This window comes from Drosophila novamexicana, unplaced genomic scaffold (genome assembly GCF_003285875.2).
Source record: "Drosophila novamexicana strain 15010-1031.04,08,12 unplaced genomic scaffold, DnovRS2.1 tig00000739-arrow-arrow-pilon, whole genome shotgun sequence".
NCBI classification, from domain to species: Eukaryota; Metazoa; Arthropoda; class Insecta; order Diptera; family Drosophilidae; genus Drosophila; species Drosophila novamexicana.
This window is the reverse complement of record NW_020824819.1, coordinates 2,895,297-2,920,594: the sequence shown is the minus strand read 5'-3', so window position 1 is coordinate 2,920,594 and position 25,298 is coordinate 2,895,297. Positions and strand designations below refer to the sequence as shown.

General features: G+C 40.8%; 8 protein-coding genes across 9 annotated transcripts; 5 read left to right on the top strand and 3 right to left on the bottom strand.

The window, feature by feature from the left end:
- Positions 1–653: 653 nt before the first annotated feature.
- Positions 654–7,650, bottom strand: LOC115763329 (proton-coupled amino acid transporter 1). Its single transcript, XM_030705833.1, has 7 exons — positions 7,592–7,650; positions 7,127–7,252; positions 6,952–7,055; positions 4,816–4,993; positions 3,083–4,004; positions 2,846–3,018; positions 654–1,869 (listed from the first exon to the last, which is right to left on the bottom strand). Exons 4-7 carry the CDS (start codon positions 4,961–4,963, stop codon positions 1,625–1,627), a joined length of 1,488 nt encoding a protein of 495 aa, XP_030561693.1. The 5' UTR covers positions 4,964–4,993; positions 6,952–7,055; positions 7,127–7,252; positions 7,592–7,650; the 3' UTR covers positions 654–1,624.
- Positions 7,651–7,729: 79 nt separating this feature from the next.
- On the top strand, positions 7,730–8,230 carry LOC115763332 (dolichyl-diphosphooligosaccharide--protein glycosyltransferase subunit DAD1). The gene has a single exon (XM_030705837.1). It carries the CDS (start codon positions 7,817–7,819, stop codon positions 8,153–8,155), a length of 339 nt encoding a protein of 112 aa, XP_030561697.1. The 5' UTR covers positions 7,730–7,816; the 3' UTR covers positions 8,156–8,230.
- LOC115763331 lies at positions 8,176–8,970 on the bottom strand. Its single transcript, XM_030705836.1, has 2 exons — positions 8,587–8,970; positions 8,176–8,517 (listed from the first exon to the last, which is right to left on the bottom strand). Exons 1-2 carry the CDS (start codon positions 8,893–8,895, stop codon positions 8,242–8,244), a joined length of 585 nt encoding a protein of 194 aa, XP_030561696.1. The 5' UTR covers positions 8,896–8,970; the 3' UTR covers positions 8,176–8,241.
- A 24-nt stretch (positions 8,971–8,994) lies between these two features.
- On the top strand, positions 8,995–9,856 carry LOC115763330 (transmembrane protein 126A). Its single transcript, XM_030705835.1, has 2 exons — positions 8,995–9,193; positions 9,263–9,856. Exons 1-2 carry the CDS (start codon positions 9,075–9,077, stop codon positions 9,813–9,815), a joined length of 672 nt encoding a protein of 223 aa, XP_030561695.1. The 5' UTR covers positions 8,995–9,074; the 3' UTR covers positions 9,816–9,856.
- Positions 9,857–10,210: 354 nt separating this feature from the next.
- LOC115763546 (alanine--tRNA ligase, cytoplasmic) lies at positions 10,211–13,724 on the top strand. The gene is made up of 3 exons (XM_030706162.1): positions 10,211–10,296; positions 10,534–11,553; positions 11,621–13,724. The coding sequence occupies exons 2-3, from the start codon at positions 10,559–10,561 to the stop codon at positions 13,527–13,529; spliced, it is 2,904 nt and encodes a 967-aa protein (XP_030562022.1). The 5' UTR covers positions 10,211–10,296; positions 10,534–10,558; the 3' UTR covers positions 13,530–13,724.
- A 192-nt stretch (positions 13,725–13,916) lies between these two features.
- LOC115763547 (haloacid dehalogenase-like hydrolase domain-containing protein 2) lies at positions 13,917–15,643 on the bottom strand. Of its 2 annotated transcripts, none has more exons than XM_030706163.1 (4): positions 15,463–15,643; positions 15,120–15,407; positions 14,828–15,047; positions 13,917–14,762 (listed from the first exon to the last, which is right to left on the bottom strand). In XM_030706163.1, exons 1-4 carry the CDS (start codon positions 15,597–15,599, stop codon positions 14,589–14,591), a joined length of 819 nt encoding a protein of 272 aa, XP_030562023.1. In that variant the 5' UTR covers positions 15,600–15,643; the 3' UTR covers positions 13,917–14,588. The 2 variants fall into 2 exon arrangements, with proteins under 2 accessions (XP_030562023.1, XP_030562024.1); XM_030706164.1 differs by having other exon boundaries at positions 13,919–14,762; positions 15,120–15,416; positions 15,475–15,637.
- A 362-nt stretch (positions 15,644–16,005) lies between these two features.
- Positions 16,006–18,263, top strand: LOC115763497 (U3 small nucleolar ribonucleoprotein protein MPP10). Its single transcript, XM_030706092.1, has 3 exons — positions 16,006–16,198; positions 16,264–17,968; positions 18,035–18,263. Exons 1-3 carry the CDS (start codon positions 16,095–16,097, stop codon positions 18,185–18,187), a joined length of 1,962 nt encoding a protein of 653 aa, XP_030561952.1. The 5' UTR covers positions 16,006–16,094; the 3' UTR covers positions 18,188–18,263.
- A 1,114-nt stretch (positions 18,264–19,377) lies between these two features.
- Positions 19,378–21,411, top strand: LOC115763366 (ribosomal L1 domain-containing protein CG13096). Its single transcript, XM_030705893.1, has 2 exons — positions 19,378–20,558; positions 20,628–21,411. Exons 1-2 carry the CDS (start codon positions 19,431–19,433, stop codon positions 21,243–21,245), a joined length of 1,746 nt encoding a protein of 581 aa, XP_030561753.1. The 5' UTR covers positions 19,378–19,430; the 3' UTR covers positions 21,246–21,411.
- The last annotated feature ends 3,887 nt before the right edge of the window (positions 21,412–25,298 follow it).

The following is a 25,298-nucleotide window of genomic DNA, read 5'->3' as shown; positions in this document are numbered from 1 at the left end:
CGCGAATCAGCACTTGGGAATTATAAGCGCAAACATGCTAGCCAGGCATTGCACCAAGATCGATTGTAACTATTTTTCATGAAAATATTCTCAGAAATTGCAAATAATTTTGATAAAAATATATTTCTTAGAATTCTCTTGAATGTGGATCAAGATGTTTTTTTTTTTAAATATTTAGCAGCATATTAACAAGAAAATATGCATATGGTTTAGATATTTTGTAAGTTTGCGGGATAAAAATAAATATATGCTTGATAGTTAAAAGCTTGTACGTTAAGATATGTATATCGACACCTATAAAAAAAAACGGATATCTCCAAGCAAAATTGTTTCTACAGCTGTAAGTTCAGTATATAGCTGCATGACATGTCTAGTCACTCAGCTGAATTATATTTCGAACTATATTTGCAGCAAAGATTATTTACGCTTTTGTATTATCATAGATTCCAGATGCGATTACAGATAGTCCCTGTCCATGCTATCAAATAGAGTTGTGCTTTCCATGTTTTGATAGCAAGAACTTAGGTCAGCGCTCAACAAGTGGGCCCGACGCGCGGTTCGCTATCAATATTTCGCAAACGTATCTATTTATTATTATTATAGGCCATGTACGGACATGGTGCAGTCTTTTTGGAAGAGAAAGGCAAACATTTTAATGGATTTTTACAAACTTTAAACGCAATTATTTATTGTCTTTAGTTACTGTTTGAAAATTGTAATGAAATTACAGATTTTGTTGTTGTCATAAATTACAGAGTTTGAAAAAGCAAATCTCTGTCATATATGTACTTATATATTGATGTACGTATACTCAACATATAGTGTGAAATGTGTCCAGCAATTATCAAGAACTGTGAGAACTATATATTAGAGTGTTCCTCACAACTAGACATATTTCACAGCATATGTAGCTGCTGTACGTGTGTTGTGTGTGTGTGTGTGTTATATATATAGTTATTGTATGTATAATATATTCGCTAGATATATATAAATATATCTACTAAATGGTATAGAGTATAATGTCGTCTGAAATCACACACATAAATTAATTAAGCTATACGTAGTTATATATTTTCAAACACAATTTGTTGCGGCCATTGGCAATTGGAATGAGCGGCGCTGACCTTAATCTAAAACAGTAAACAGTTAAAACTAAACAAACATTGTTTAGGAATACTATACGAAATCACTTTTGGCATTGTGCGATACTCGATTAAAAATGTACAGAAAGAAGAAAACTTTACCTTAACAAAAGTAACTTTACATGAGACAATACAAAAAACAAAATAAAAAGACATAAAACCACAATTACAAATGCTAATTATTGTCTGGTACTAAACGAATTATTTGCGCTTAATTAAAATAAATAAAATCGACTAACATATTAAGATTACTAACACAAAATCGATTCAAAATGAAGCACCTGTTAACGTCAACGTCTTTGGGTGCTTGGGCAACAAAAGCAAACTAAACGTTCAAACTAAACACAAATAAAAATATATCTATCTAAATCAAAAACAAAAACTTATCGTAGAGTTGTAGTAAAAAGACTACAGTAAAGCCTTCGTCATAAATTCGCACACGATCATTAAATATTGGAGGAGCTGCTGGAGTCTGGATGCACTTAATCTATGCTCGGATTCAGAATTTGTGCCAAGCTCGCCCAAGTGCCAAAAACGAAACCGCACAGCCCAAATATTAATATTAGAAAATCCTTCCAAAGCATCCAGTTATAGCGGCCATAGCCCACATTATAGTATGTTATAATCTCAATAATGGGCGGCGCAATGAGCGCCAAAGCGGAGCTGCTGACGGCACCAACAAGCGAGATAATCGAGCCCAGATTTGGTATAACGGCGGCCAATATAACTAGAAAGAAACCACTTCAATATTAGAAAAATGTAATACTCAACCCTAAAAAATATTCATGCAAATAGGGAAATACTTCGGTTAATCCCATCAAAACTTGCCATATGGTCGTGACAAACCCTTTAATTTTGTCACATAACTTGTAAGTCAAAAGGAAAGAAAGCGAACTAAGTTTAACAAATTCCAAATTGTGCAGCACACACACTCATATATATTTAAACGATATATTGGACATCAAAGAGAGAGCACAATGAGAGCAAACCGAAACAAAGTTTTCTAGTGAAAGCGATATGAAATATAGAAGAAATGCTCCAAACACTCGCGCAAAGTATTTAGATCTCACAGTTGAACTTTTGCCACTTTTACGCCGAGTTTGGCTATTTTCATTAATTATCCGTCGAAAAAAGCTGATATTTTAACTGATTCAGCCACTTTTTCGCAGCTAAATGGCAAATACAATGCTGTTTATTGCTATTTTGTTGCCAAAAAGCCAATTTAGCTGCTTGTAGCTATTTTTTAGCTACTTTTTGAAGCGACAGTTGGCAACACTGTCAAGAACCTACAAGTTCTCATTGTACGGATCTCCTATTGGAGATGATATTTCATCCCATCTAGTACATAAAAACTCGTTATAAAATGCGGCATAAAACATGATTTGAATATAAATGTAGTGTAAAATCGATATTTATCGATATCAAGGAAACCGTATGAGTTATTACTGAAAGCTTTTAGTTCACATAACTACGATTTTTGGTATACGGTAACTATGTTCCAAATTGTACACAAAATCCCCAGCTGGGGGGACAAGGCGAATTATCGGTAATTTTATATAATCGATCGTATAATTTTTTAGTGCCTGACCGAGTCGCGTTCAATAAAACAGACACATATATGGCTCAACAGACGGACATGACACTAGGAGCATAAAGAAATGGGCTGAACAGGAAAATGTGTTTATACGCTGGAGCTGACTTACAGGTAAATGTGACCATAACCGTGCGTAGCACCGTAGCCGCCAGATCCTTGGCACGCGTTGTATCAAAATGGCTGCGCACAAAGGGCTCCACCATGTTGACGGGCACATAGAATTGCAGGGTGTAGGACAGAAATATAGCCACGGCCATGGAAATCCGTACCAGCTGCGATAGACTGTAAACGGGCGAAATTGATGTATGTTAATCAATAAAACAGCATAAATATATCGTATACTTACAAATCGCCCTGCGGCAAATTGAGCGTAATGCTGCCCTTAACAGCCTCGCCATACTTTAGATAGCCAAAGAAACCAACGGAGGTGTACAGGCAGGCGACAATGACCATGCCCGTGTTGAGGACACCTGTGCTGCCACCAAAATCCTCGGGTGTGCGCATATTATTCTCCAACGGTAGCACAACGCCAATGCCCTCAAACGCATAGATGGCTGTGCCAAAATATAGCGGTAAAGTGGCCCAGGTGGCAACTGGCTTGACCGTATGCGTATCAGGCAAATCGTGCAGCATATAGGAGAAGCTAATGGCCAAGCCAGCCACGGTCAGCACAGCCGCAATCAAAGAGACGGGCGTCAGGTACTTTAAGTTGCGCACCAGATTCAACAGCACCATGGGCAACAGCATCAACAGCAAATAGATGCGTACATCCATCTTGAAATAATGATCCATCACATCCTTGATATTTAGTGCCACAAACAGAAAGTAAACGCAGCAAAAGCCAATCTGTGTGATGAACAGAAATGTGGTGACAACACGTCGCGCCAAATGCGAGTGACGTCTGAGGCCCAATGGACCCGTCTCAAAGCTACAAAAGGCCACCTCCGAAAAGTCCAAAGACGGTTGCTGCAGTCGCCGGCAAAGCTCATGCGAGCAGTTGACCAGCATGTGCATACAGTGCGTGCAAATAGCGCCCATTATCAGCGTGCCAAAGAGGCCCACATAGAGACCCGCGTTCTTGAACGCCTCCGGCATGGCCAATATGCCGGTGCCAATGTTGCCTTTCAGCAGATGCACCAACGTATCGAAATTCGATGTGGGATGCTCCAGTGTGCGATGATGTGTGGGATTGTAGATCGATTTGCTGTGCTCCTCGCCCGTTTGGCTGCTCTGCTCGTCATCATCGCCGCCAGCGGCTGCGGCGTGCACTGTGTTAGCAGAATTAATTTGAATTAATAAATCAATTATAATTTGTTTATGCTATGCTAACATTTACTTAAAGTGGCGCCCAAATAATGTCAAATATTATGAAGTGGACGTTAGCTACACAATTTACACACTATAAATGATATTAATTCGAGATCAAAGCGACCAGCTATAAGTCCCAACTAGCGATCCGCAAGCACACATGTTGTGGTCTTCAGCTAGTTGTGACGTCATCTTTGACATTTGCCTGCGATATTTCGCTAGCATGTGGGCGGTGTAAACAGGTGCGAAATAGGGCGAAAGAGATACATGAAATAACGAAACTATGAGCTGTACCCAAAAGTATGAATTATGTATACTTAATACTCTTGCAGCGGGTATGATTTCATTGTAACGAAGTGTGTAACGCTGCGATATTCGCGAGCCCATATAAATTCTCCAATAACTTCCGAGAAAACTTGTCCAAATCGAAATACTTTAGTACAGTGAAGGCTCGCAAATCGAAACGAATAATATTTAAATACTCTATAACAATAAATATCCAAAGGCTTCTACAAATAGTGTAATCAAAAAGAGTAAGCTACTTTTAAAAAGGGTTTCTAAAAAATGAAGTCCAGATTGAAAGCAATTCGTATATCTAGACTTCGTATATCTAAGACTTATATATCTAGACTTTGTCAATTTCATAGATTTTTCGGCAAAAGAGTTTCTTTCCTTTTACTTCTTCGCAGCGTCTAATCTTCTCTTTGAAAATTTTGTCAATTTTAAATGCCACTTTAGGTAATTGTTAAGCATGGAAAGCAATGCACTTACCTGCGATGCTGTCTTCGCTGTGCACATTGACCAGCGTACTGTCCGGCGGTGAGCTGCGTACCGGTGGCCGGATTAAATCGCTTCCGCCGCGATTGCCCTCATAATCGGAGGCGTCGCTTTGCAGCAGCAACGGTTGTCGTTCGGACATCTTCGGCTTGCGCTTTGCGGGATCGGCGATCTGTCCGATCAGTTGAGGGAGCAGGCCACAAAAAACAAAAATGAATAGAAACCTCAATGAATGCTGTTGAACTGTGTATTTGTGTCTGTGTGCGTCAGTGAGAGTATGTGGGCAGTCGATGCGCTTGCTTCGCCAGCTGAAGTTACACTGAAAACCGAATCGCTGTAAACGCCGCTTTTGTGTCTGGCAAATTTTCCGCTGACTCAGTTTTGTTGTTTTTTTCTCTTTCTGTACAGCGAACTGAAAGTCGAAGTAGGGACTCGGATAGTGCGTGATAAGGGATAACGGAGGAGTGGAAAATTTTGTTTGCGTGTGCCACTGCAACTATAACTGATATGAAATCCAAGCCTTGGACTTGGACTTGATTTGATTTGCGGCCAGTTGGAAGCTTGACTAGATTACACTAATATATATACAAATATATATATTAATATGTATGTTCATATGCGCATTATTCATAAAACGATATCAAATCGAGGAGGCCAGTGACTCACTTGATTTGGGCATATTCAGCCCCCTACCAGAGGCTCAGACACGAAAACAAGTCACAGCCGATAAGAATTGTGAATATATCATACAATATATAGGCTGTCAAATTGTGTTCTATAGCATGCATGAATTAAATCAATATCAGAGCTGAAATACGCCCAGCAAAACTTTCGTTTGAGAAATAGTTCAAGACTAAAAAGTAAATACAAACATTAAAATACTATCACAAATCTAACACAAGGAATTTAAATGATTTCTGTCACACGTTTTGATAAAGTCCGTAGACTATGACTTAATAATTACATTTTATACAGATTATAAAAGTCTCTTATTTGCTTTGGGCTTTGTCCACGCTTAGTTATCTAACTGTGTCAAATGGAGATACAACAAACTAGGAATATAGCAAATCGTTTAGTATACACGTTTGTGACGTTTAAATTTAAGAAAATATATGCATATAATAATAAACATTTCAGATATATATAAAACATAGACTGATAATGGATTATGGACATTCAAAATGTCGAAAATTACTTTTATATTTGATAAATAAGGCTTCAATGTATGGGAATTCTTAACAAATTATAACCATTAAAAGCAAAGTGTTATTTTTTTTTTGCGAGCAACCACTTTATCATTATCATTAGTTTTGAACTTATTGTCAGGTAAATTGAAATCGAAGCGTTATATTTTGCGAGCGTTTATTATGCCCTTTCAAAGGGTATTAGAATTTTCTCCGACCCCATAAAGTATATATATTCTTGTTCAGTATCAACAGTCGAGTCGACATACTAGCCATGGCCGTCTGTCCGTCTGTCTGCTTCTATGCGAACTAATCTCTCAGTTTAAAAACTTTCTTTGTGAAACTTTGCAGAAGATCTTCGGAACCAGCTGGATCGGACCACTATATCATATAGCTGTCATATGAACGATCGGTCGAAAATTAGGTTCTTGCACGGAAAACTTTTTTGTTTTTCAAGATATCTTAACTCGGCATTAACTATTTTCCCTGTGCTTCTTAGATACGGGCAAAGCACTATGAAAAGGTTGGTTCTGCAAAGGTATTAAATCTTCGGCGTACCGAAGATAGCCCTTCTTTCTCGCTGTTTTTATTTTAATATTAAATTTCCAGGAAACCCAAAATGATAGCGTATTGTTGCGTGAGAGATAGTTTACAGACAGATAGTGAAAACCCAGTCGAAATGAGAACTATTCGATTCGTGACTGTAACAACAATTCGACCCAGACACACACACACACACACACACACACACACACACACACACACACACCCAGATGCAGACCCTGACCCAGACCAGACATAGGCCCAGACTCGGACTGTCTAGGCACACGTTCATATTCTCGCATTTCTGAGCAGCTCAAAATACGAAACTCATTTGTTAATTAGAGCCGTGCACAAGCACCCACAAAGCAAAAATTGTTGTTAATGACATGCAATAAACACTTACAAATAAAAATTGTAGATAAGATATTGTTGTAATTGGATATATGCGGGCAGTGGTCGCGTTGCTTGTGTTGGCAGTTAAGAAAACATAAAAACATTCAACTAAAACTGTAAGAAAAATAAAAAAGAAATTTGAATGAAATTTAATGTAGAAGCTATGCCAATTATTTTGTACATACCTGTTGAAGATTGGTCAATGGGGTTAAGTCTTCCATTGATTTTATTTATGCGCTGCTGACACTGGCAATGGTTGTGGCGCAGCGAAGGTCACGATGTCGACGCAAACGCAGAATTTTGCAGAATTCCTGTTGATCAAATAGCAAAAGTTATTTGAGTAACAAGTTCCACCGTTACTTTAGTATCAACACAAATTCTCGTTAAACATATGTTGCTTATACATGCATATTTGTTTGTGTATATATACATATGTACATACGCATGTTATTCTATCTAAACCACAACTGTTTTTTATTGCACAACACATACACACACAGGCAGGCAATTAACGGAACGCGCAGAAATGCTGTCTGGCAAGTTTGAATTACACTTTAACAAATATGCTTAAAAGCTATTTTATTTGCATTTCAACAAAATATATTTAATATCATTAATATTTTCCAAGCGCACATGTTAAAAAATAATACCTTCTAAGTAGCAATGATGACGAGACGACAACCAAAACAAAACCAAGACACTTGGTCTGCTGCTTCTTGCCCACGCATTTACTAGCCATTCACAGCGCTACGGCCAAATTGAGCGCGTCTTGCAACACTAGTTGCCAGGCGTTTTGCGTGACGTGTCTGCGTTTCGTTTAATAACAAAATAAAATTAATTATTGCCGAAAACACATAATATTAAAGCTAAAAAAAATGGTTGAAATCAGCAGCGTAATATCCAAGTTCTACAACGACTACGTGCAGAACACACCGAAAAAGCTTAAGCTAGTGGACATCTACTTGGGCTACATTCTGCTTACCGGCATCATACAATTTGTTTACTGCTGCCTGGTGGGCACATTTCCCTTCAATTCGTTTCTGTCGGGCTTTATCAGCACTGTTAGCTGCTTTGTGCTGGCCGTTTGTCTGCGTCTCCAGGCAAATCCACAAAATAAGGCCGTATTTGCGGGCATCTCGCCGGAGCGCGGTTTTGCCGATTTTATATTTGCGCATGTAATTCTGTTCTTGGTTGTCATGAACTTCATTGGCTAACTTATAAGTAAAACACGCTGTTACAATCCATTCTTCATTTATACGCTATGATTAAATGTATAATTTAACATTAAATGACTCTGTTGTTATTTGTAGCGATAGACTTTTCTATAGGCACGCAGAAAATCAAATTCTTCGTCTGGAAATTCCATTATTAGCTCCGGCTCTGGCATTAAAAGCTGCACATGCTCAATTTTCTCTACATAATCGGCGAGTACGGGCTCCGCTATATTCGATTTGCTCGGATCCTTGGCTTTTATAATTCTGGGACGCTCAATTTCGCGCAGCGAATCGTTCACATTAATTGGTATCAAATCCCTGAATACTGTACGGGCTTGTGGGAAGTTCATCTTTTGTGTAAGCTAAAAGTTAAAAGTAGACTTTTCTTATGTATCTGGGATTATGGCTGGTGCTGATGCCTTCATGCATACCTTGGGCGCGATGGCCGCCTTGCTGCGGGGCGTTAACTCTGGACCAGTTGCAGCAACGCGCATCTTCTGCAATGTGGCCACCTCAGCCTGGCTGCGTATCATTGTGTTAAATTGTGGCACCGCAAATTTATTGCCAGCTGCCTGAGGAGTTGCCCTTTGCTGCGCCGGTCGCTGTTCGGGCATTATGTTCTCTATATGCGAACCATTGTCGGGTTTAACGCAAACATTGGGTGCTGATGTCGTTAGCTGTACGCGACGCGTTACTTGTTTCGGATTATATTGAAAACGTGTTTTGCGCTTGTGCGGCATTTTTATAATCTATGTAAAATACAAATAAATTTGCTTAGCTTTTAAACATTTACAGCCCGGTTGAAAGTGAATGACGCTGTTGACGTTTAACAACACTGCCACCGCATTGGCGCTCAGCTGTTTTTTCTATTGATACTCGTGCCGCTGATGTGCATTTTATTTTGATTATTAATTAAAGTATGGCCTTATCGCGCGGCAAGCCCGATCAACTACCAGCCGATGCAGTTGTCATAACGGAAGATCAGGCTCTGCAATATCAGTGGAAGATCATAACATCCTGGGACAAGCTTGGAGATGTGTATGTACTCAATTCATGCCGCTTACCTAACCACTGACTGATAGCCTCTTTATGTTCGTGTATACATAGCTGGTCATTGCGGTATACGCCCGGCATACTCAGCGCCTTAGCGGCAGCTACGGGCGCCTACGTTAATAACCATTACCGCACACGTCTGCGTCTGGGCGCAAATGGTCGCTTCTCCAGCTACTTGCCCATTGTGGCTGTGCCTGCGATATTCACAATGTTGAGTCACAAATTCTTTATACAGCGCCCATTACTACTGAATCCTCTAGCCGAGTGTCCTGTGTGCACGCAAGTGCGCAGTGCCGCCTTCCAAACAGCTTTAGGTGTTGTCTATCCCACGATACTGGCACCATTTGCTGCATTCATGTTTGCGACCAGATGCTATACCTACCGATTGCCTTCTATAACGGAAAGTCCCAGAGAGGTTTTAATGCTGTATCATAAGTTTACGCGTCCAATTATACCCGCTCTTAGCACAATAATTGTCATACAGGCATTTTTGACCATGTATCTGACCGGCAAAGAGGAGAAACAAAACTTTAGCTTATTGTTGCGAATGAAGGAAATCGAACACGAGCTGGAGGCAAGGCATATGCCACCGCGATTGGATTATTAACAATAAATGTACAAATACGTTAACTGATTAAATTGTTATTTTCTTATTAATATATGTAAATTGGATCTTTATATTTCGCCGCCAATTAGACAAGCATCGATAAATATCTTAAAAACTGGTTCGATTTTAATTCAGATGTGACTGCAATCGTGAACTAGTCACACACACACACAGACAATGCAGTCACACTGGCGTTAATGGTAATTAATATTATGCTTGAAAATATTCGGGATTTAAGTGTATATAACTACCAAATATTAACAGCCAACTATGGCAGTTCATGTCGGGACCGAGAGTGAGGGTTTTTACTTTTGATGTGTTTCACAGCTCCTCAGTCACAGGTTCGCCGATATTGCTCAGCACTGGCTGCCAGCTGAACTGGTTCTTTTGCTGAACTTGCCGCATTGAAATCGGTTCGGCTTACACGTTGTTGCAGTCGGTTGACGAAATTGTTTTGTATTTGCACCCAATTCTTATAGACGTGAGTAATACTCCACTAATACAAATGCAAATGCAAATTTAACTGTTTACGTATTATAAAATAAACAGTTTTGTGAAAGTTTTGCAATTGAATTTTATACAATTATGTCACGTTAAAAGTAAATTCGTGCACTTTCTCACAATTTGCATTGAATATACGTACATACAGACAGTTTGGTCGCGTGGCAATTGGCCAAAACTAACCTTTGTCTTGCGTTCTCCAACTTTATGCCCACAGTTTTTTATTCATTCAAAAGAACATCATGAAGTTCCTGACCGCTAAGGAGGTGCGCGATACCTACCTGAACTTCTTCAAGGAGAAGCAGCACATCTATGTGCACTCCTCCAGCACGATACCGTTGGATGATCCCACGCTGCTTTTTGCCAACGCCGGCATGAATCAATTCAAGCCCATTTTCCTAGGCACAGCCGATCCCAACAGTGAGATGGCCAAATGGGTGCGCGTAGCGAACACGCAGAAGTGCATTCGCGCTGGCGGCAAGCACAACGATTTGGACGATGTGGGCAAGGATGTTTACCATCACACGTTCTTTGAAATGTTGGGCAATTGGTCGTTTGGCGACTACTTTAAGAAGGAGATTTGCGCCTGGGCTTGGGAATTCCTTACGGTTCGTTTGAATTTGCCCAAGGATCGCTTGTATGTGACCTATTTTGGCGGCGATGCTGCCAGTGGCCTGGAGCCGGATCTGGAGTGTAAGCAAATGTGGCTGGATTTGGGCTTAAAGCCGGAACACATTTTGCCCGGCAGCATGAAGGATAATTTCTGGGAAATGGGTGAAACGGGCCCGTGTGGTCCATGCTCTGAGCTGCATTTCGATCGCATCGGCGGACGCAGCGTGCCTGAGCTAGTCAACCAGGATGATCCCGATGTCCTAGAGATTTGGAATCTGGTGTTTATACAGTACAATCGTGAATCCGATGGCAGCCTCAAGCCGTTGCCCAAGAAGCACATCGATTGCGGCATGGGCTTCGAGCGCTTGGTTTCGGTCATACAAAATAAACGCTCCAACTATGATACGGATTTGTTTATACCGCTCTTTGATGCCATACAGGCGGGCACTGGCGCACCGGCTTATCAAGGACGCGTTGGCGCCGATGATGCCGATGGCATCGATATGGCCTATCGTGTCCTGGCCGATCATGCTCGCACCATAACCATAGCCTTGGCCGATGGCGGCAATCCCGACAATACGGGCCGCGGCTATGTTCTGCGCCGCATCCTTCGTCGCGCAGTGCGGTATGTTTTGGTTAAAAACATTAATATATAAAAAACGTTAATAAACATAACTTCTTTGCCCGCACAGCTACGCCACGGAGAAGCTGAATGCCAAGCCTGGCTTCTTTGCCACTCTGGTGAACACAGTCGTCGAATTGCTGGGCGATGCTTTTCCCGAGGTCAAAAAGGATCCACAGCAAATTATGGACATCATTAACGAGGAGGAGCTACAGTTCCTCAAGACGCTAACACGTGGTCGCAATTTGCTTAATCGCACCATTGAGAAACTGGGCGCCAATCAGACCACCATACCCGGCGATGTGGCCTGGCGTTTGTATGATACATATGGCTTTCCTGTGGATCTCACCCAGCTGATGGCCGAGGAGAAGTCGCTGCAGATCGATATGGCTGGCTACGATGCGGCCAAACAGAACTCGTATATACTCTCCCAGGGCAAGGGCGCTAGCAAAATCGAAGAGATCAATCTCGACGTGCATGCCATATCGCAGCTGCAGGAGCAGGGCGTGCCGCCCACAAATGATTCTTTCAAATACAAATACGAGGCTGTTTCCAATGAGCGCGACTCCGCCTACAATTACAGCGAGTGTACCAGCAAAATTGTCGCGTTGCGGTATGAGAATAAATTCGTTCAGGAGATCAGCAGCGGCCAGAAGGCCGGCATTGTGCTGGATAAGACGAACTTCTATGCGGAGAGCGGTGGGCAGATCTATGATCAGGGCGCGCTTGTCAAGCTGAACGATGAGGCAAATGAATTTCTGGTGGATCGCGTTTACAATCGTGGCGGCTACATACTCCACATTGGCGTAGTCGAAGGCACTCTGGCAGTTGGCGATGAAGTGCAGCTGCATATCGATGCCGAGCGTCGTTGGCTAACCATGAAGAATCATTCGGCTACGCATGCGCTGAATCACTGTCTGCTGCAGGTGCTGGGCAAGGATACGGAACAGAAGGGCTCGCTGGTGGTGCCAGAGAAACTTCGTTTCGATTTCAACAGCAAGGCGGCCATGACCATCAAACAAGTCGCCAAAACGGAGCAACTGACTCGCGATATGGTGTACAAAAATATGCCCATCTATGCCAAGGAGTCGCAGCTGGCGTTGGCCAAGCGTATACGCGGTCTGCGCTCGGTCTTCGATGAGGTCTATCCGGATCCGGTGCGTGTCATCTCGTTTGGCGTGCCTGTCGATCAGCTCGAAGCACAGCCTGATGCCGAGGCGGGTGAGCAAACCTCTGTGGAATTCTGTGGCGGCACACATCTGAGAAACTCGGGCCACATCATGGACTTTGTCATCAGCAGCGAAGAGGCCATAGCCAAGGGCATTCGCCGTATTGTAGCACTAACTGGCCCTGAGGCTCTGAAAGCTCTCAAGAAATCCGAAGCATTTCAGCAGGAAATCAGCAAGCTGCAAGCGACCATTGAAGCTGACAAGACTGGCAAGGATTCCAAGCTGTATGTGAAGCAAATTGTCGAACTAACCGAACAAATATCGCATGCAACCATACCCTATGTGAAGAAGGACGAGATGCGCAATCTGCTCAAGTCGCTGAAGAAGACGCTCGATGATAAGGAGCGTGCACTGCGTGCCGCCGTCTCAGTTACAGTTGTGGAGCGCGCCAAGGCCTTGTGTGAGGCCAATCCCCAGGCAAATGTTTTGGTCCAGCAACTGGAGGCGTATAACAATACCAAGGCGCTGGACGCTGCCCTGAAGCAGGTGCGTTCTCAATTGCCAGACGCTGCGGCCATGTTCGTTTCCGTCGATGCCGACTCCAAGAAGATCTTTTGCCTGTGCTCGGTGCCCAAGAGCGCCGTGGAGAAGGGTCTGAAGGCCAACGAATGGGTGCAGCATGTCTCACCCGTCTTGGGCGGCAAGGGTGGCGGCAAACCCGAGTCTGCTCAGGCCTCCGGCAGCAACTTCGAGCGCGTCGATGAGATTGTGCAATTGGCCAGTAAATTTGCCCAGACAAAGCTGAACTAAATCGCATCCAATACCACAATTGCATACTCAACAAACTATTCATATTACACGAAACAACAAATATATTGTAGACTGTTACGAATGGTCAAATATGCTGCATTTCAAGTGAATTTTTGCTTATTTATAAAAATAATATTAAACATTTTTAAATTTTCTAATTATTGGCGAACAAAATGTTGTTTGAGAATTGTTGTTATAATATATTACAGATTGGAATTACAGATTGGAATTGATTGGAATTGAGGAAAAAAAGTTTTAAAGTTCCTGGTCTTTGGGTTCTGTATAGACGTGTATCGTTTAGTTCAGACCAAGTTCGATTGAACGGGTTATTAAAATGAACTACTAAACTTATTCAGTGATTAATGAACTAAATCGGTCATGAACGATGTATTCTGTACTCGTTCAGTCGGTCATGAACATTCTTGATACTCGTTCAGTCGGTCATGAACGTTGTATGCAACTCAGCAGTTCAGCCGTTACTGAACGATATATTCTTTTTAGATGATCAGTTCTTAATAAACATAAAAGATAGAGGGATTTAACTTCAATTTTGATTTGACTGCTTAACTGAACTAACTAATAGTTCATGACCGACTGAATAGCTGAGCCGAGGTCATCGTTCATGACCGACTGAATAGCTGAACGAGTGAACTAAATGACCGATTTAGTTCACGGCCAGAAAATTAACGAGTGAACTTATTCAGCAAATTTAACTAGAAATCCCCACTCTAGTTTTGTAGGTAAACCTGTTTCCGGTTCGTTTCTTACAATTAATCTTTCCGAAAATATTGAAAATCCGGAATAGCGATTAATTATTACAATTACTGGAGTATATCTTTGCAAATGAATAACTAGGCTTTGAACTAGGGTATCCTTCAGTTGGTAACTAAAACTGTTATAATGCTGTATTCTGTTATACAAATTGCCAGAGAATTTATTAACGCGCCGAAATCAGTTCAACTGTTATAAAACAACCGTTATATACATATTTGAACTCAAAAAAATATTTTGCTGACGTTTGAGCAAGGTCCGTTTTCTTTTTTCAAATTGAACATAAAACTAATTACCTTGCTTTTTGCACAATATCCAATCGACTGCCTCCGCGAAATTGTTGACCACAGCCGTGGGTGGCGGTGAGATCGCTGCCAGAGCATCCGGCAAGAATTTGCCTGTCTTGACGAGTATGCCCTGCATACCCACTTGCATGGCACCAGCAATATCATCATTTGCATCCTGGAAAGCGCAATAATTTCATTAATAAATTTCATCCAATCTTAAATATATGATGCATGTCTTACATCACCAATCATTACGCATTCCTCGGCTCTAAGGCCGTCAGGCAGGGCGCTTTGGAAAAAGTAGGAATTGGGTTTGCCTATAAGTGTCGCCGTGCTGCCCGTCGCGTACTCCAAGCCCTTGACAAAGCAGCCTGGTCCCAACGCCAGCCCATCCGCGCGTTTATAATACTTGCCCTGATGCACTGCAACAAGCTTGTGCGTTTTATTCTGCAGCAGCACACTGTAAGAAAAGAGGGCAACACCTAAAGACCGACTGCTGATGCACACTTCTTTTGTTTGACGCAACACTTACTTGAAGGCCTTATTCATGTGCTCATAATCAAATGCATTGGGCGCCAGGCCTACGACGACCGCATCGTGAGGCCGGCTCCGGTCCTCTTCGGGGAAATCTTTGCGTGCATCATTTGTAAGCAAATAGAAAGGATTCAATTTCTCATTTGACACAAATGCAACTGCCGCGCTCAGCGAGCTGTAAATCTCCGCGACTTCCAGTTGAAAGCCAATTTTGACTAGCCGCTCGTAGAGTGTCGCTTTCGAGTCTTTTGTGGTGTTTGTTACAAATTTAACGGTTATGCCGCTGCTGCGCAATCTTCAAGATAATTAATGTATGTTATTATCAATTATATTTATCTTACAGCTTTAGGTACCTTTGCAATGCCACAACAGCGCCAGGCGTTGGTTCATCTTCCACGTGAATAGTACCACTAAGATCTATGAGCACAGCTTTTATGGACATTTTTCTGAATCGCAGTAAACTCCAGCGGCACAGCATTCGATATCGATAACTTCAGCAGAAACCAAATCGATTATGCTATTGTGAATTAGAAACTTAAATACTTCGATAGTGTAGGTTCTGGTATTTTTTTTAAAACATTAAACAAATTTATCGATATATATTGCTGCCGGTACATGCATGTTTTTGACTAAGTATCGTTGTGTTGAGTTATAATCTTTTGAACTAGTTCAAAACTTATTAAGACAGTAAAAATTTTTAAAAACAATTAGAAATTAACATTGGATTGATAAAGTGATTTAAAAGTTCTGCCGAATTTACATTTTAAATATTTGTTTAAATTAACATTTTTGAGATATGTAATATATTTTTCTAGTTCCGTTGAAGAACTGAGTTCTACCGTTCAAATTCTGGTGAACGAACAAATCGTTCATTTAGTTCAAGACGTTTTGTTCATTTTGGAATTTAAAGTCATATTGTTGCGGATTTCGTCTGTTATTTGTTTAATAAGTTGTAAAAGTTGACAAGTCAGGAATGGAGGGGAATGTTTACTCAAAGAAGAAGTCCAAGCGAGATACTTTTAAGGAATTAGCAGAAAACTTTGAGCAGTTGGTTAGACACCCGGATCGATATCTAAAGTTAGTTTATGTTGTTTCCTAAGTGCACGTGTTGCTAATACGAATATTTTTTTGCTTTGTTGTAGGCCCCAAACGGAGTCCATTGAGGCCATATATCAGCTAATACAGCAAACATATAGCGTGTGCATTAGAAGCAATGTGGACAGTAACCAAGACTTTCCGTCTAAGCTTGTTTTGGAAGATATGGACGATGAACAAATCTGGCAACAGCTCGAGATGCGGAATAATTCTGTGCTGGGAAATCTATCAAAACAAACTGCCCAGCTTTTAAACATAGGGGAGCAGCATTTGGGCATTGAACTGGACGATGATGAGGATCCGAATGAGCAGACAAGTGAGCAAGAGAGCACGGGGGAGAAAGCCGAAGATGAGGAACATCAATCAGAGCTAGAGGATTCTGATAATATTGATAAAGAGAAGTCAACAACAAAATCCAGCCAAATCAAGGCGAAGCGGTCCAAAAAGGGCAGAAGTTCTGTGGTCGATGACACATTTTTTAAGCTGGATGAAATGAAGCAGTTTTTGGAACAGGAAGATGCTAAAGAGATGCGGAAGCACAAAAATAATAATTCGGTAGACGAAACTGATGCCATTAATCATTTCGCTGAAGACTTTGGAGTCCTCGAGGATTCAGACGATGACGAGGATGGGGCTAATGCGACCTTTGGCGATTTCTTCGAGATGGATGATGAACTGCAGGAAAAGGCCCACAAACTCAAAGCAGCTACAGAAAAAGATTATTTTAATGAAAGCGAAAGCGAGCATGATGAAGAAGACAATGAGCCAAATAATGATGACTCTAAGGAGGATCTAGCGAGTGAAATCGACGAAGCTGACTTTGTGGCCCAAAGTGGTGTGCAACCTGCCAGTGATCTCGAGTCGGAATCCAACCGAGAAAGCTCCGAGGATGAGGCTGAGGAGACCGCAATGGAGGCACAGTCGTCTAATGAACTGCGGGAGGCGCGTCTGCTGCAGCGCATACGAGACTATGAGGATGTGGTGCTAGGCGAGAAGCCGTGGCAGCTGAAAGGTGAAGTGCAAGCAGGAAATCGACCCCAGAACTCACTGCTTGAGGAGATACTCGAATTTGACTCGGCGGCACGACCCTCAGCTCCACTTACGGACGAGCAAAATCACACCATCGAGGACATAATCAAGCAGCGCATACGCGACAAGGCCTGGGACGATGTGGAGCGCACGGTGCGACCGGTGCACACTCCACAGGAATACCGCAAGCAACTTGTGCTCGATCAGGAAAAGTCAAAGCAGTCGCTGGCCCAAATTTATGAGCAGCAATACCATCGCGAGCTAGAAAAGTTGAATCCCAATCGTGATGACAATGATAGCGCGGCGCCGGAGCCAAAGGAGCATCAAGAAATTAAACGTGCAATGCGCTCACTATTCCTCAAGCTTGATGCACTATCCAACTTCCATTTCACACCCAAGCCAGTAGCGCCCGAAGCGAAAATTGTAACTAACACGCCCGCCGTTCAAATGGAAGAGGTTGCCCCACTGGCAGTCAGCGATGTCAAGCTTCTGGCTCCAGAGGAGGTATTCCGTGGTCCCAAGCACACTCCGCTGGGCAAGACAGAGCGCACACGCACCGACAAAAACCGCGAGCGTCGAAAGAAGAAGCAAAAACAGCGCGCTATCAATACAACAATCGAACAGCGAGAACAGCAGCGCGCCAAGGAAGGCAAAGCGCCTACGCAACGAGAAACAAACTCTAAGCTGCTTAAAACCATAACCAAAAGTCGCAACGTACATAAGGTTGGTCGCTAGCAAACAATTTATAAACTATAATTTATATTTATATATTTCATATCTAAATTGCAGATTACCATGAGCAACGATCAGGGCGCACTGAAATCCTCAAAGGCGTTCTTTAATAAACTGCAGGACAAAACTTCGTCCACGTCAGCTTCCGCTGGCAGTAAACGTCCCAAAAAGGCTACTTCCGAAGTCAATGCAAAAAAACTGAAATTGTAACCATATAAATAGCTTATAAATGATAATTATATACATAAATTATCAAAAAAAAAGTTTCCAGTGAAACCTACTATTATATTTGACTTATTTTGTATGTAAGGTTGAAGTTCTACTTATTTAAATTATCTATCCGGGAGATCGAGAATATGCGCTCTTTTAAGTATTCTTACTGCTAGACTATTATCTTTTAGATTTAAGGCCAGGTTATTTTGGTGTTTGTGAAGTCTATCAATGTATTTTGTACTAATATTATTAATGTATTCTTTTACATAGGGAATTTTTAGATCTTTGTGTATTTTTGCATTAGATATGTAGAAAGGAGCAATGTTTTTGACTGATATCGCTGAATAATCTCAATATTCGGGTTGATAGCAGTACCCCACATATGTAAAGCATACGTCCACACAGGCTTGAGTATGGCTTTAAAGAGGAGAGAACTTTGTTTTCTAGGCTAGTTTGATATTTTCGGCCTGACAGCAAGGACATTCGTTGTGTCTTTAATTTAAGTTGCTGCCGTTTTGCCTTTATATGAATTTTCCATGTCTCCGATCGAACTGTAAGCCAAGATACTTCACTGAGCTGCTTTGCGGAATTGCCGAAGCGTTAAATAAAACTTTCTGGCAATTGCCCTTTCTTAATGTAAATGTTATTTGGACGTATATTGCAACAGTTTTGTTATTAGTTTGAGTTTTCATGACGTCGAAATACATGAGGCGCGCAGCATTCGTCACGTGCCAATAAATGAGTCGCATCCCAAGCTTCTGTAGCTACGCTGGGTTTCTAGGAAACTATAATTTTAGGCACCATGGGAGATGGCACGCGTCGAGCAGTCCAAATTTTGTGGGCGTGTGTATTCCCAAGGACTTGGCCTGGGGCAATTAGGCACTTGTGCCATCGCAAAATTGCGATATTTTTAGCCGACCTTTAAAGTAATAGGAGTATGATAATCCTATTTATGGCGTGCGAATGACGCACACACATTTCTGCACAGAATGTGGCTTTAATATATTATAAAGCATATTTCTTTAACAGAAGTACCTTTTGCTATATAGAAATAGAAATAGTATTAGTACGATACATATTTAAGAGCACGTTTTGCAGCACTGTTGCAATAATCGAAACTGTGTTAACGATATTTAGGAAAACGATATCGATTAGGCACTTTTTGTACGATAATTTTGTACACTGCACGTGTTGTTCAGCGAATTTTGTATTCAATTTTTACTGCATTTGAAAATCAGTCATGGTTAAAGTACAAAAACCGCTGCCAAAATCTCTAAAGAAGAAAACGAAAGATGACGGCGTTTCTAAGGAAAAACAAAAGGTTAACAAAACCAAACTTACAGCAAAGGCAAAACAATCTGCCGCAATTACAGTTGACGGCAAAAACATGAAAACCATTCTGGAGGGAACAAAATCCAAAGCAATTGAAGCCAAGCTCAAAGAAGTCAAGCTGCCGCAAAAGTCGAAGCCAGCCAAGAAGCCGTTGGTTTTGGCACCACCAGAATCGCCGGTTGCTCCAGAAGTAGCCAAAAAGGCGGTGCCGGCGGCTGCCCCCAAAATGACAAAAACACTTAAAATTAAGAAGAACGAAAAGGAACCGATATTGAAATCCGTGGAGAAGCCGAAGCCTAAAACACAAGCGGCAATTAACAGGAAACCCGAAAAGCAAGATAATAAGTCTGCTGCATCAACTACAAGGAGTTCTAAGAAGCAGCCACCGTTGGCAAAAGAACCAAAAGTAGCAATAAAGAAACTCGGCGAAAAGAAAAAGGCTAAACTGACTAACAAAAAACTGTCAAAGGCTGTAAAAAATAAAAATGTGAAAGAAATGGGTGCGAAAAAAACAATTGCCGCGAAAAAGAAGGCACAGAAAGACGTGGAGCTAAACTATGAGTTAAATCCGTTTGACGAGGATAAATTTCATGAAATTGTCAGCGAATCAAATGTGCAGAAGGTGTGCTCTGCGCTGATGAGCCAGGTGGCCGAGGAGGTGAAAAACCACAAAGCAAAGCCCATTTTCAGCGACTACCGCTACATGCTACAGGTGTGCTGCTATAAGATACCCAGCTGCCCGAAGCGAGTAGCAAAGCTGGCGCTGAAGCACTCGCTAGTCGGTGCCGAGGATGACGTTGCCCTGATTGTGACTGACCTGCAGCGCGGAGCGCGCTGTGACTATGAGCCCACCGTGCAACACTATGAGGATTTGTTGCGGGAGCACGGCGTCAAGCAGCGTTTAACGGTAGTGCCGTTTAATCGCTTACGCAACGATATGGGCACTTTTGAGGCTAAGCGCAAGTTCCTGAATAGCTATGACTACTTACTCTGCGACGGACGCATATCCGGCCAGGCTAGCGCTTTTCTCGGCAAGGTGAGTTACCTGTTACCTTTTACTTTTCCTATTACAGCTGCTTTAATCTTAATCCAATATTGGATGTAGGCTACACAGAAGCCCCGTAATGTGCTGCACGCGGTTCGCCTGAGCAAAGAAGACCAGTTGCCGAAGGAGATTTCGCGCGCTCTCTGCCGGACTGCTTACAGACAGCTGCGGAAGGGTGATCTAACGACCATACCAGTGGGCAATCATGAGCACAGCGGCCAAGAGCTTACAGAGAACATTCTGTTCGTCATCCAGCAGCTGCAGCAACAGTACCCTGGCGGGTTGGCCAACATACGCTCGATGTATTTAAAGATTGATATTGTCGGAACAACGGCGCTGCCCTTATACATCAGCATGTGTGCGCCGCCCGCGGACACGCCGTACGTAGTTGGTCCACGCGAGCAGCGGATGCTTAAGTTGAAGAAACAGGCGAATGAGGTGCTAACTAAGTTCGCATTAACCAAGGACGTTGGCTTCGTCAAGTTAACTTCGGATCAGGTGAAGCGCAAGGCAGAGCTTCGCGAGAAGCGAAATGCTCTAAAAGCGGCGGATTCAAAGGAAGTGGTTGACGAGAACATTGCCGAGGAGACCGATGTGCCGCCAAAAAAAGTACGCAAAACTTCGGCACTGAAAAAGGTCAAAGTAGCTAACGAATCTGATGACCAAAATAAGAAATAAGAAAGGAAGGAAGAACGATGAGGAAAATCAAGACAATTAGCTGAAGATTCAGTGCTTTTTATTTGTCTTAATTTTTTTTATTTTTGATATACAAGCTACATAATGTACTGTTTACATAATTGGATGCGTTTTAAGTAATAAAGAATTAGTTGATGTAAGGAGGCTGAATTTGGTTTACCTGTCGGTCAATACAACTAGGGAAACGTATAGGTTGTTGTTTTTATTATACTTATATCTTACAAGCGCGAAACTTTAGATTACTTAAAGTATAACGAACTTTTGTTTGGCTTGCAGCCATGATAAGAATACAGACTTTCCTTGGGCTTCTTAAGCACACGTTTACCCCGAAAGTGGACTGTTTCGACTGTTTCTTGGCTTCAGATGAGTTGCAATAAATTCGTGTTTCAGCCCGGTTAAACAATAACTTGCTAGGATTGCGAATACGCTCTTTTCATTTTCATTTAAATTTCTGAAATTTGCTGCTTTCAATGATTTCAACATTTTTCAACTTTTTTTTAGATTACTCTTCTTGCTGAAGCTGCAAGAATCTTGCCAATTTTCAAATTGTATTTGTCGCAATGTTCATACCAAAAAAATGTACTGCGAGCTGAAATAAATGGGGTCCTGCCGAAGCTGGATATAGAAGTCTCCAGCACAGCAAAAATTGTAGCATTGGAGCAGGGAATTGGATAGATGGAAGAGGTTTAGAAGAGGGGACAGTAAATAGACAATGTTAACGATCCCTACCATATCAGAGAATATCAAATAATTATGTTTGTACCTGACGAAAAACCCATTATGTTGTGCGCTAGATTTAATTCGCAAACGCGAATTGTACATATTTGCATAATATAGTCGAGTGTGGCTGTTAATTTTTATTCATACCCATTTTTATGTAACTTTCTACCCTTGAATATTAATGTCCCTCTGTCCGCTATTAGGCTTTGGCTTATCTTGTAATTTTTTCATAATATAATAAAAATGATGGGTTCTTGTTAGAATACATTTTTCTACTTTTCAGGATATCCGAACCAAACTGTGCATCTGCTAGTTTCACTATGCTCTTTGCATATATTCACAGTTTTATCAAAATGTGAGCACTATTGGTCGAAATTTAAGTTCTTGTATGAGCAACTTTTTTCTTTATCAAGATATTTTTACCAAATCCGGCATTTATGATTTTCTGTTTGCTGCTTAAACATTATGAAGATCTTATATTTATATTATATAGTTCTATCGATAGAGAAATGTTTTGAGTTGTATGGCAAAACATTCTGTTATCTAAGATACTTACTGAAATATCTGCCAAGCAGTAAAGCTAGTGCTAAAAGGGTATAAAATCTTCGGCATAACGAAGATAGTACATCTTTCTTGTTGCCTATTTTGCATATTTGCATCGGATACAATCGGATATTGATACACTTAAGCTCGATAAAAAATAAGAATAATGTTCAGTTCAAAAGCACCATATGGGCAATATATGCATATGAGTCGATGTCCTGGAAATTTAAAGGACTAATGCTAACAGGACAACATGACATGAGATGGCTTTAGCTTTTACTTTGTGTGCTCGTGGTCTTTGCTGTCCATAACATCAAAATATGCACATGCCACACAGTTGGTAGCCATAACGTATAAATTTACAAAATATGACAACAGTTTCGCCGCGGGCGTTCCTTGTCATGGTAAAGTGAAATGCACTCCACTGCACTGTGTGATGATTTCCATGAGATTCGACTAACGCGTGCATAAAATAAGTATGTCTAATACATAAATTAGCTTTTTCGACGCAATATCCCAAGTTCTGACGTCAAATATTGCTTATTATGCCAGACAAAAGTCTTTGAAGTTTTTGATGGATGGACCAATCCTCATGCGTTTTGTGCTAATTCAAGGTCGAAAGGTCAACCTGCCATATTCATATGCACATAAAGATGAACAGATACATGCCAAAAGTCACCTTAGACTTGCATAGGTCCTTTTACTTAATTAGCCTAATGCTCTTCCATAACGTGTTTCCCCAACTTTGACAGTTGATAATGTGAGCCTAACATACTTATATACATATGTGGACACAAACATATATAAGGATGTGTGTACATACATATGTATGTGTATGTATGTTCTACAAACTGACGAGGTGTTGGCAGTGTGAATACTCCGGGGATTTCAATCACGTTTATTTCAGTTTATGGACATTTGGCGCTGACCACGTCCTCGACGGCCTTGGCAAAAACATTGTAAAGCTTTTATCAGTCGCATTGTCATATGTGAGTTCCCAACTTCCTAGCATAAATAATTTTTGAACTTCGAGCAAGAATCATATCGTGGCACGAAACTCCACGACTAGCACGAAGTACTTTTGACAAAATCAGTACCCCTCAGCCAATATTATATGTCTGTTTTTAGGATCCGTTTTGAGTTCTTAAAATCATAAAAATAGAGTCCAATATGCAATTTTTTAAAATTATTTTTGCATAATATAAAAACTTATGTGCGTCCAAGCTGGCTGCTTCTTCCGCCTGTGCCCCTTTCTTGGAAGTTAAAAGTTGAATAACTTCATTTTGTTATCCTTCATGAAATGTAAAGTGCATAAATACGCATCAAACTTTTTTTTTTTTTAATTTGGTTGGAATAAGGAAGGTATCCAAAGAGTGAAATATATATTAAACGTAAGCCGACATCTTATAATTCGATGTTTTGTAATTCTTATCTTATAATTTTTAAGTTTTATGCCTTTCCCTAAGCATTTCGAGCGGGTACAGGGCACAACAAAGTGAACAGGGCGTAACAAAGGACCCCAAATATTAGCCATATTATTAGTACATATTCAAACTGAAGATCAATTTTAAAGCTATCTTAACAAAAGTCTACCAATTGAATGGCAGCAGAGGCCTGAAGCTCTTTATTAAAGGTATTGAACTAACGTTTTTTTTACAAGAAATCATATTTGCACTGGCTAACAAGGAATTCTCTTGTATCATGAGGAGAAACAACACTAAGTTAACTATTGACAAGATTTGGCGCATTTGTAAGGAAAATAAACGACGAGCTTGGTCAAGATAACTTGATAATCAGCAAGATTTTCATACAAGTGCTTATTTTTTGGCAGCTACATATGTGATAAGGTGCTCCGATCCGGCCAGTTCCGACGATTGTGCATCATGCAATAGAAAGGTGTAACTACAAACTGATTGACTACAGACAGATATGGCTATATCCGCTCGGCTATTGATACTGATTAAAAATATATATACTTAATGGGACCGGAGATGTCTCCATACTTCCCCAAATCGCTGAAACGCATATTCATTCAGCTCTTATGTAGAGCTATGAAAATAAGTTAAAAATCGGACAAAACTTAAAAAATTTAACTTTTCACCGATTTTCATTCTGATTTTGCGAAAAATGTGCAACACGTCTCAAATGATTTTTCATATAGATCCTTTTTCATTTCCACGAAGGAGTAATGGATTTTCCAAATAGAGTGAAACATCCCTCAAGTGAATTTGAACAAAGATCTTTAAAATTGAGCTTGAGGCTGATCGGATGGTAATCAAAAAAGTTTCATACAAACGTTTTCCGCTATTTTTGTTTGGAATTTCCCGAAGCCCCGTCTCAATGTCCACCTTCATCACAGAAGGTTACTACAGTAAATCACCAATCAGTCAGTCAGTCAGGACAAACTTTTATAATTATAATATAAATATATATATAATATAAATATTTATAATATAAATATATAAATAAGTGGCATTAGCTCACCATTGCTAAGCTGAAACGTATAAATAAAACTGCTTCATTTATTCATTGCGGTTCGCATAAGGTTGATGTGAGTGTTTATTAACATAAACTAAAGACAATCAGAAAAAAACATTTATTCTTAAATTGGATGTGACTGCGTACTGAGTACAAGGAAATTCACAAAATATTTAACATGGAAAACATTGTGATTCGGTCTCACGGTCGGCAAGTATTATTACATTATTAATATTAATATTTTAATTATTATTAATACTTTTATTATTATTATTATTATTGTTATTATTATTA

Bases quoted from the DNA above. Each gene is read 5' to 3' on its own strand.
- LOC115763329 (XM_030705833.1), bottom strand. From the start codon at position 4,963: ATGTCCGAACGACAACCGTTGCTGCTGCAAAGCGACGCCTCCGATTAT. The intron at 4,005-4,815 runs GTAAGTGCATTG...CTGCTAACACAG, and splicing joins CAGCGAAGACAGCATCGCAG to TGCACGCCGCAGCCGCTGGC. The intron at 3,019-3,082 runs GTAAGTATACGA...GCCCGTTTACAG, and splicing joins AATTTGCCGCAGGGCGATTT to TCTATCGCAGCTGGTACGGA.
- LOC115763332 (XM_030705837.1), top strand. From the start codon at position 7,817: ATGGTTGAAATCAGCAGCGTAATATCCAAGTTCTACAACGACTACGTG.
- LOC115763331 (XM_030705836.1), bottom strand. From the start codon at position 8,895: ATGCCGCACAAGCGCAAAACACGTTTTCAATATAATCCGAAACAAGTA. The intron at 8,518-8,586 runs GTATGCATGAAG...TTTAACTTTTAG, and splicing joins AGGCGGCCATCGCGCCCAAG to CTTACACAAAAGATGAACTT.
- LOC115763330 (XM_030705835.1), top strand. From the start codon at position 9,075: ATGGCCTTATCGCGCGGCAAGCCCGATCAACTACCAGCCGATGCAGTT. The intron at 9,194-9,262 runs GTATGTACTCAA...GTGTATACATAG, and splicing joins TGGGACAAGCTTGGAGATGT to CTGGTCATTGCGGTATACGC.
- LOC115763546 (XM_030706162.1), top strand. From the start codon at position 10,559: ATGAAGTTCCTGACCGCTAAGGAGGTGCGCGATACCTACCTGAACTTC. The intron at 11,554-11,620 runs GTATGTTTTGGT...TTGCCCGCACAG, and splicing joins ATCCTTCGTCGCGCAGTGCG to CTACGCCACGGAGAAGCTGA.
- LOC115763547 (XM_030706163.1), bottom strand. From the start codon at position 15,599: ATGCTGTGCCGCTGGAGTTTACTGCGATTCAGAAAAATGTCCATAAAA. The intron at 15,408-15,462 runs GTAAGATAAATA...AAGATTGCGCAG, and splicing joins TTGCAAAGGTACCTAAAGCT to CAGCGGCATAACCGTTAAAT. The intron at 14,763-14,827 runs GTAAGACATGCA...TGCGCTTTCCAG, and splicing joins AATGCGTAATGATTGGTGAT to GATGCAAATGATGATATTGC.
- LOC115763497 (XM_030706092.1), top strand. From the start codon at position 16,095: ATGGAGGGGAATGTTTACTCAAAGAAGAAGTCCAAGCGAGATACTTTT. The intron at 16,199-16,263 runs GTTAGTTTATGT...GCTTTGTTGTAG, and splicing joins CACCCGGATCGATATCTAAA to GCCCCAAACGGAGTCCATTG. The intron at 17,969-18,034 runs GTTGGTCGCTAG...TCTAAATTGCAG, and splicing joins AAAGTCGCAACGTACATAAG to ATTACCATGAGCAACGATCA.
- LOC115763366 (XM_030705893.1), top strand. From the start codon at position 19,431: ATGGTTAAAGTACAAAAACCGCTGCCAAAATCTCTAAAGAAGAAAACG. The intron at 20,559-20,627 runs GTGAGTTACCTG...TATTGGATGTAG, and splicing joins CTAGCGCTTTTCTCGGCAAG to GCTACACAGAAGCCCCGTAA.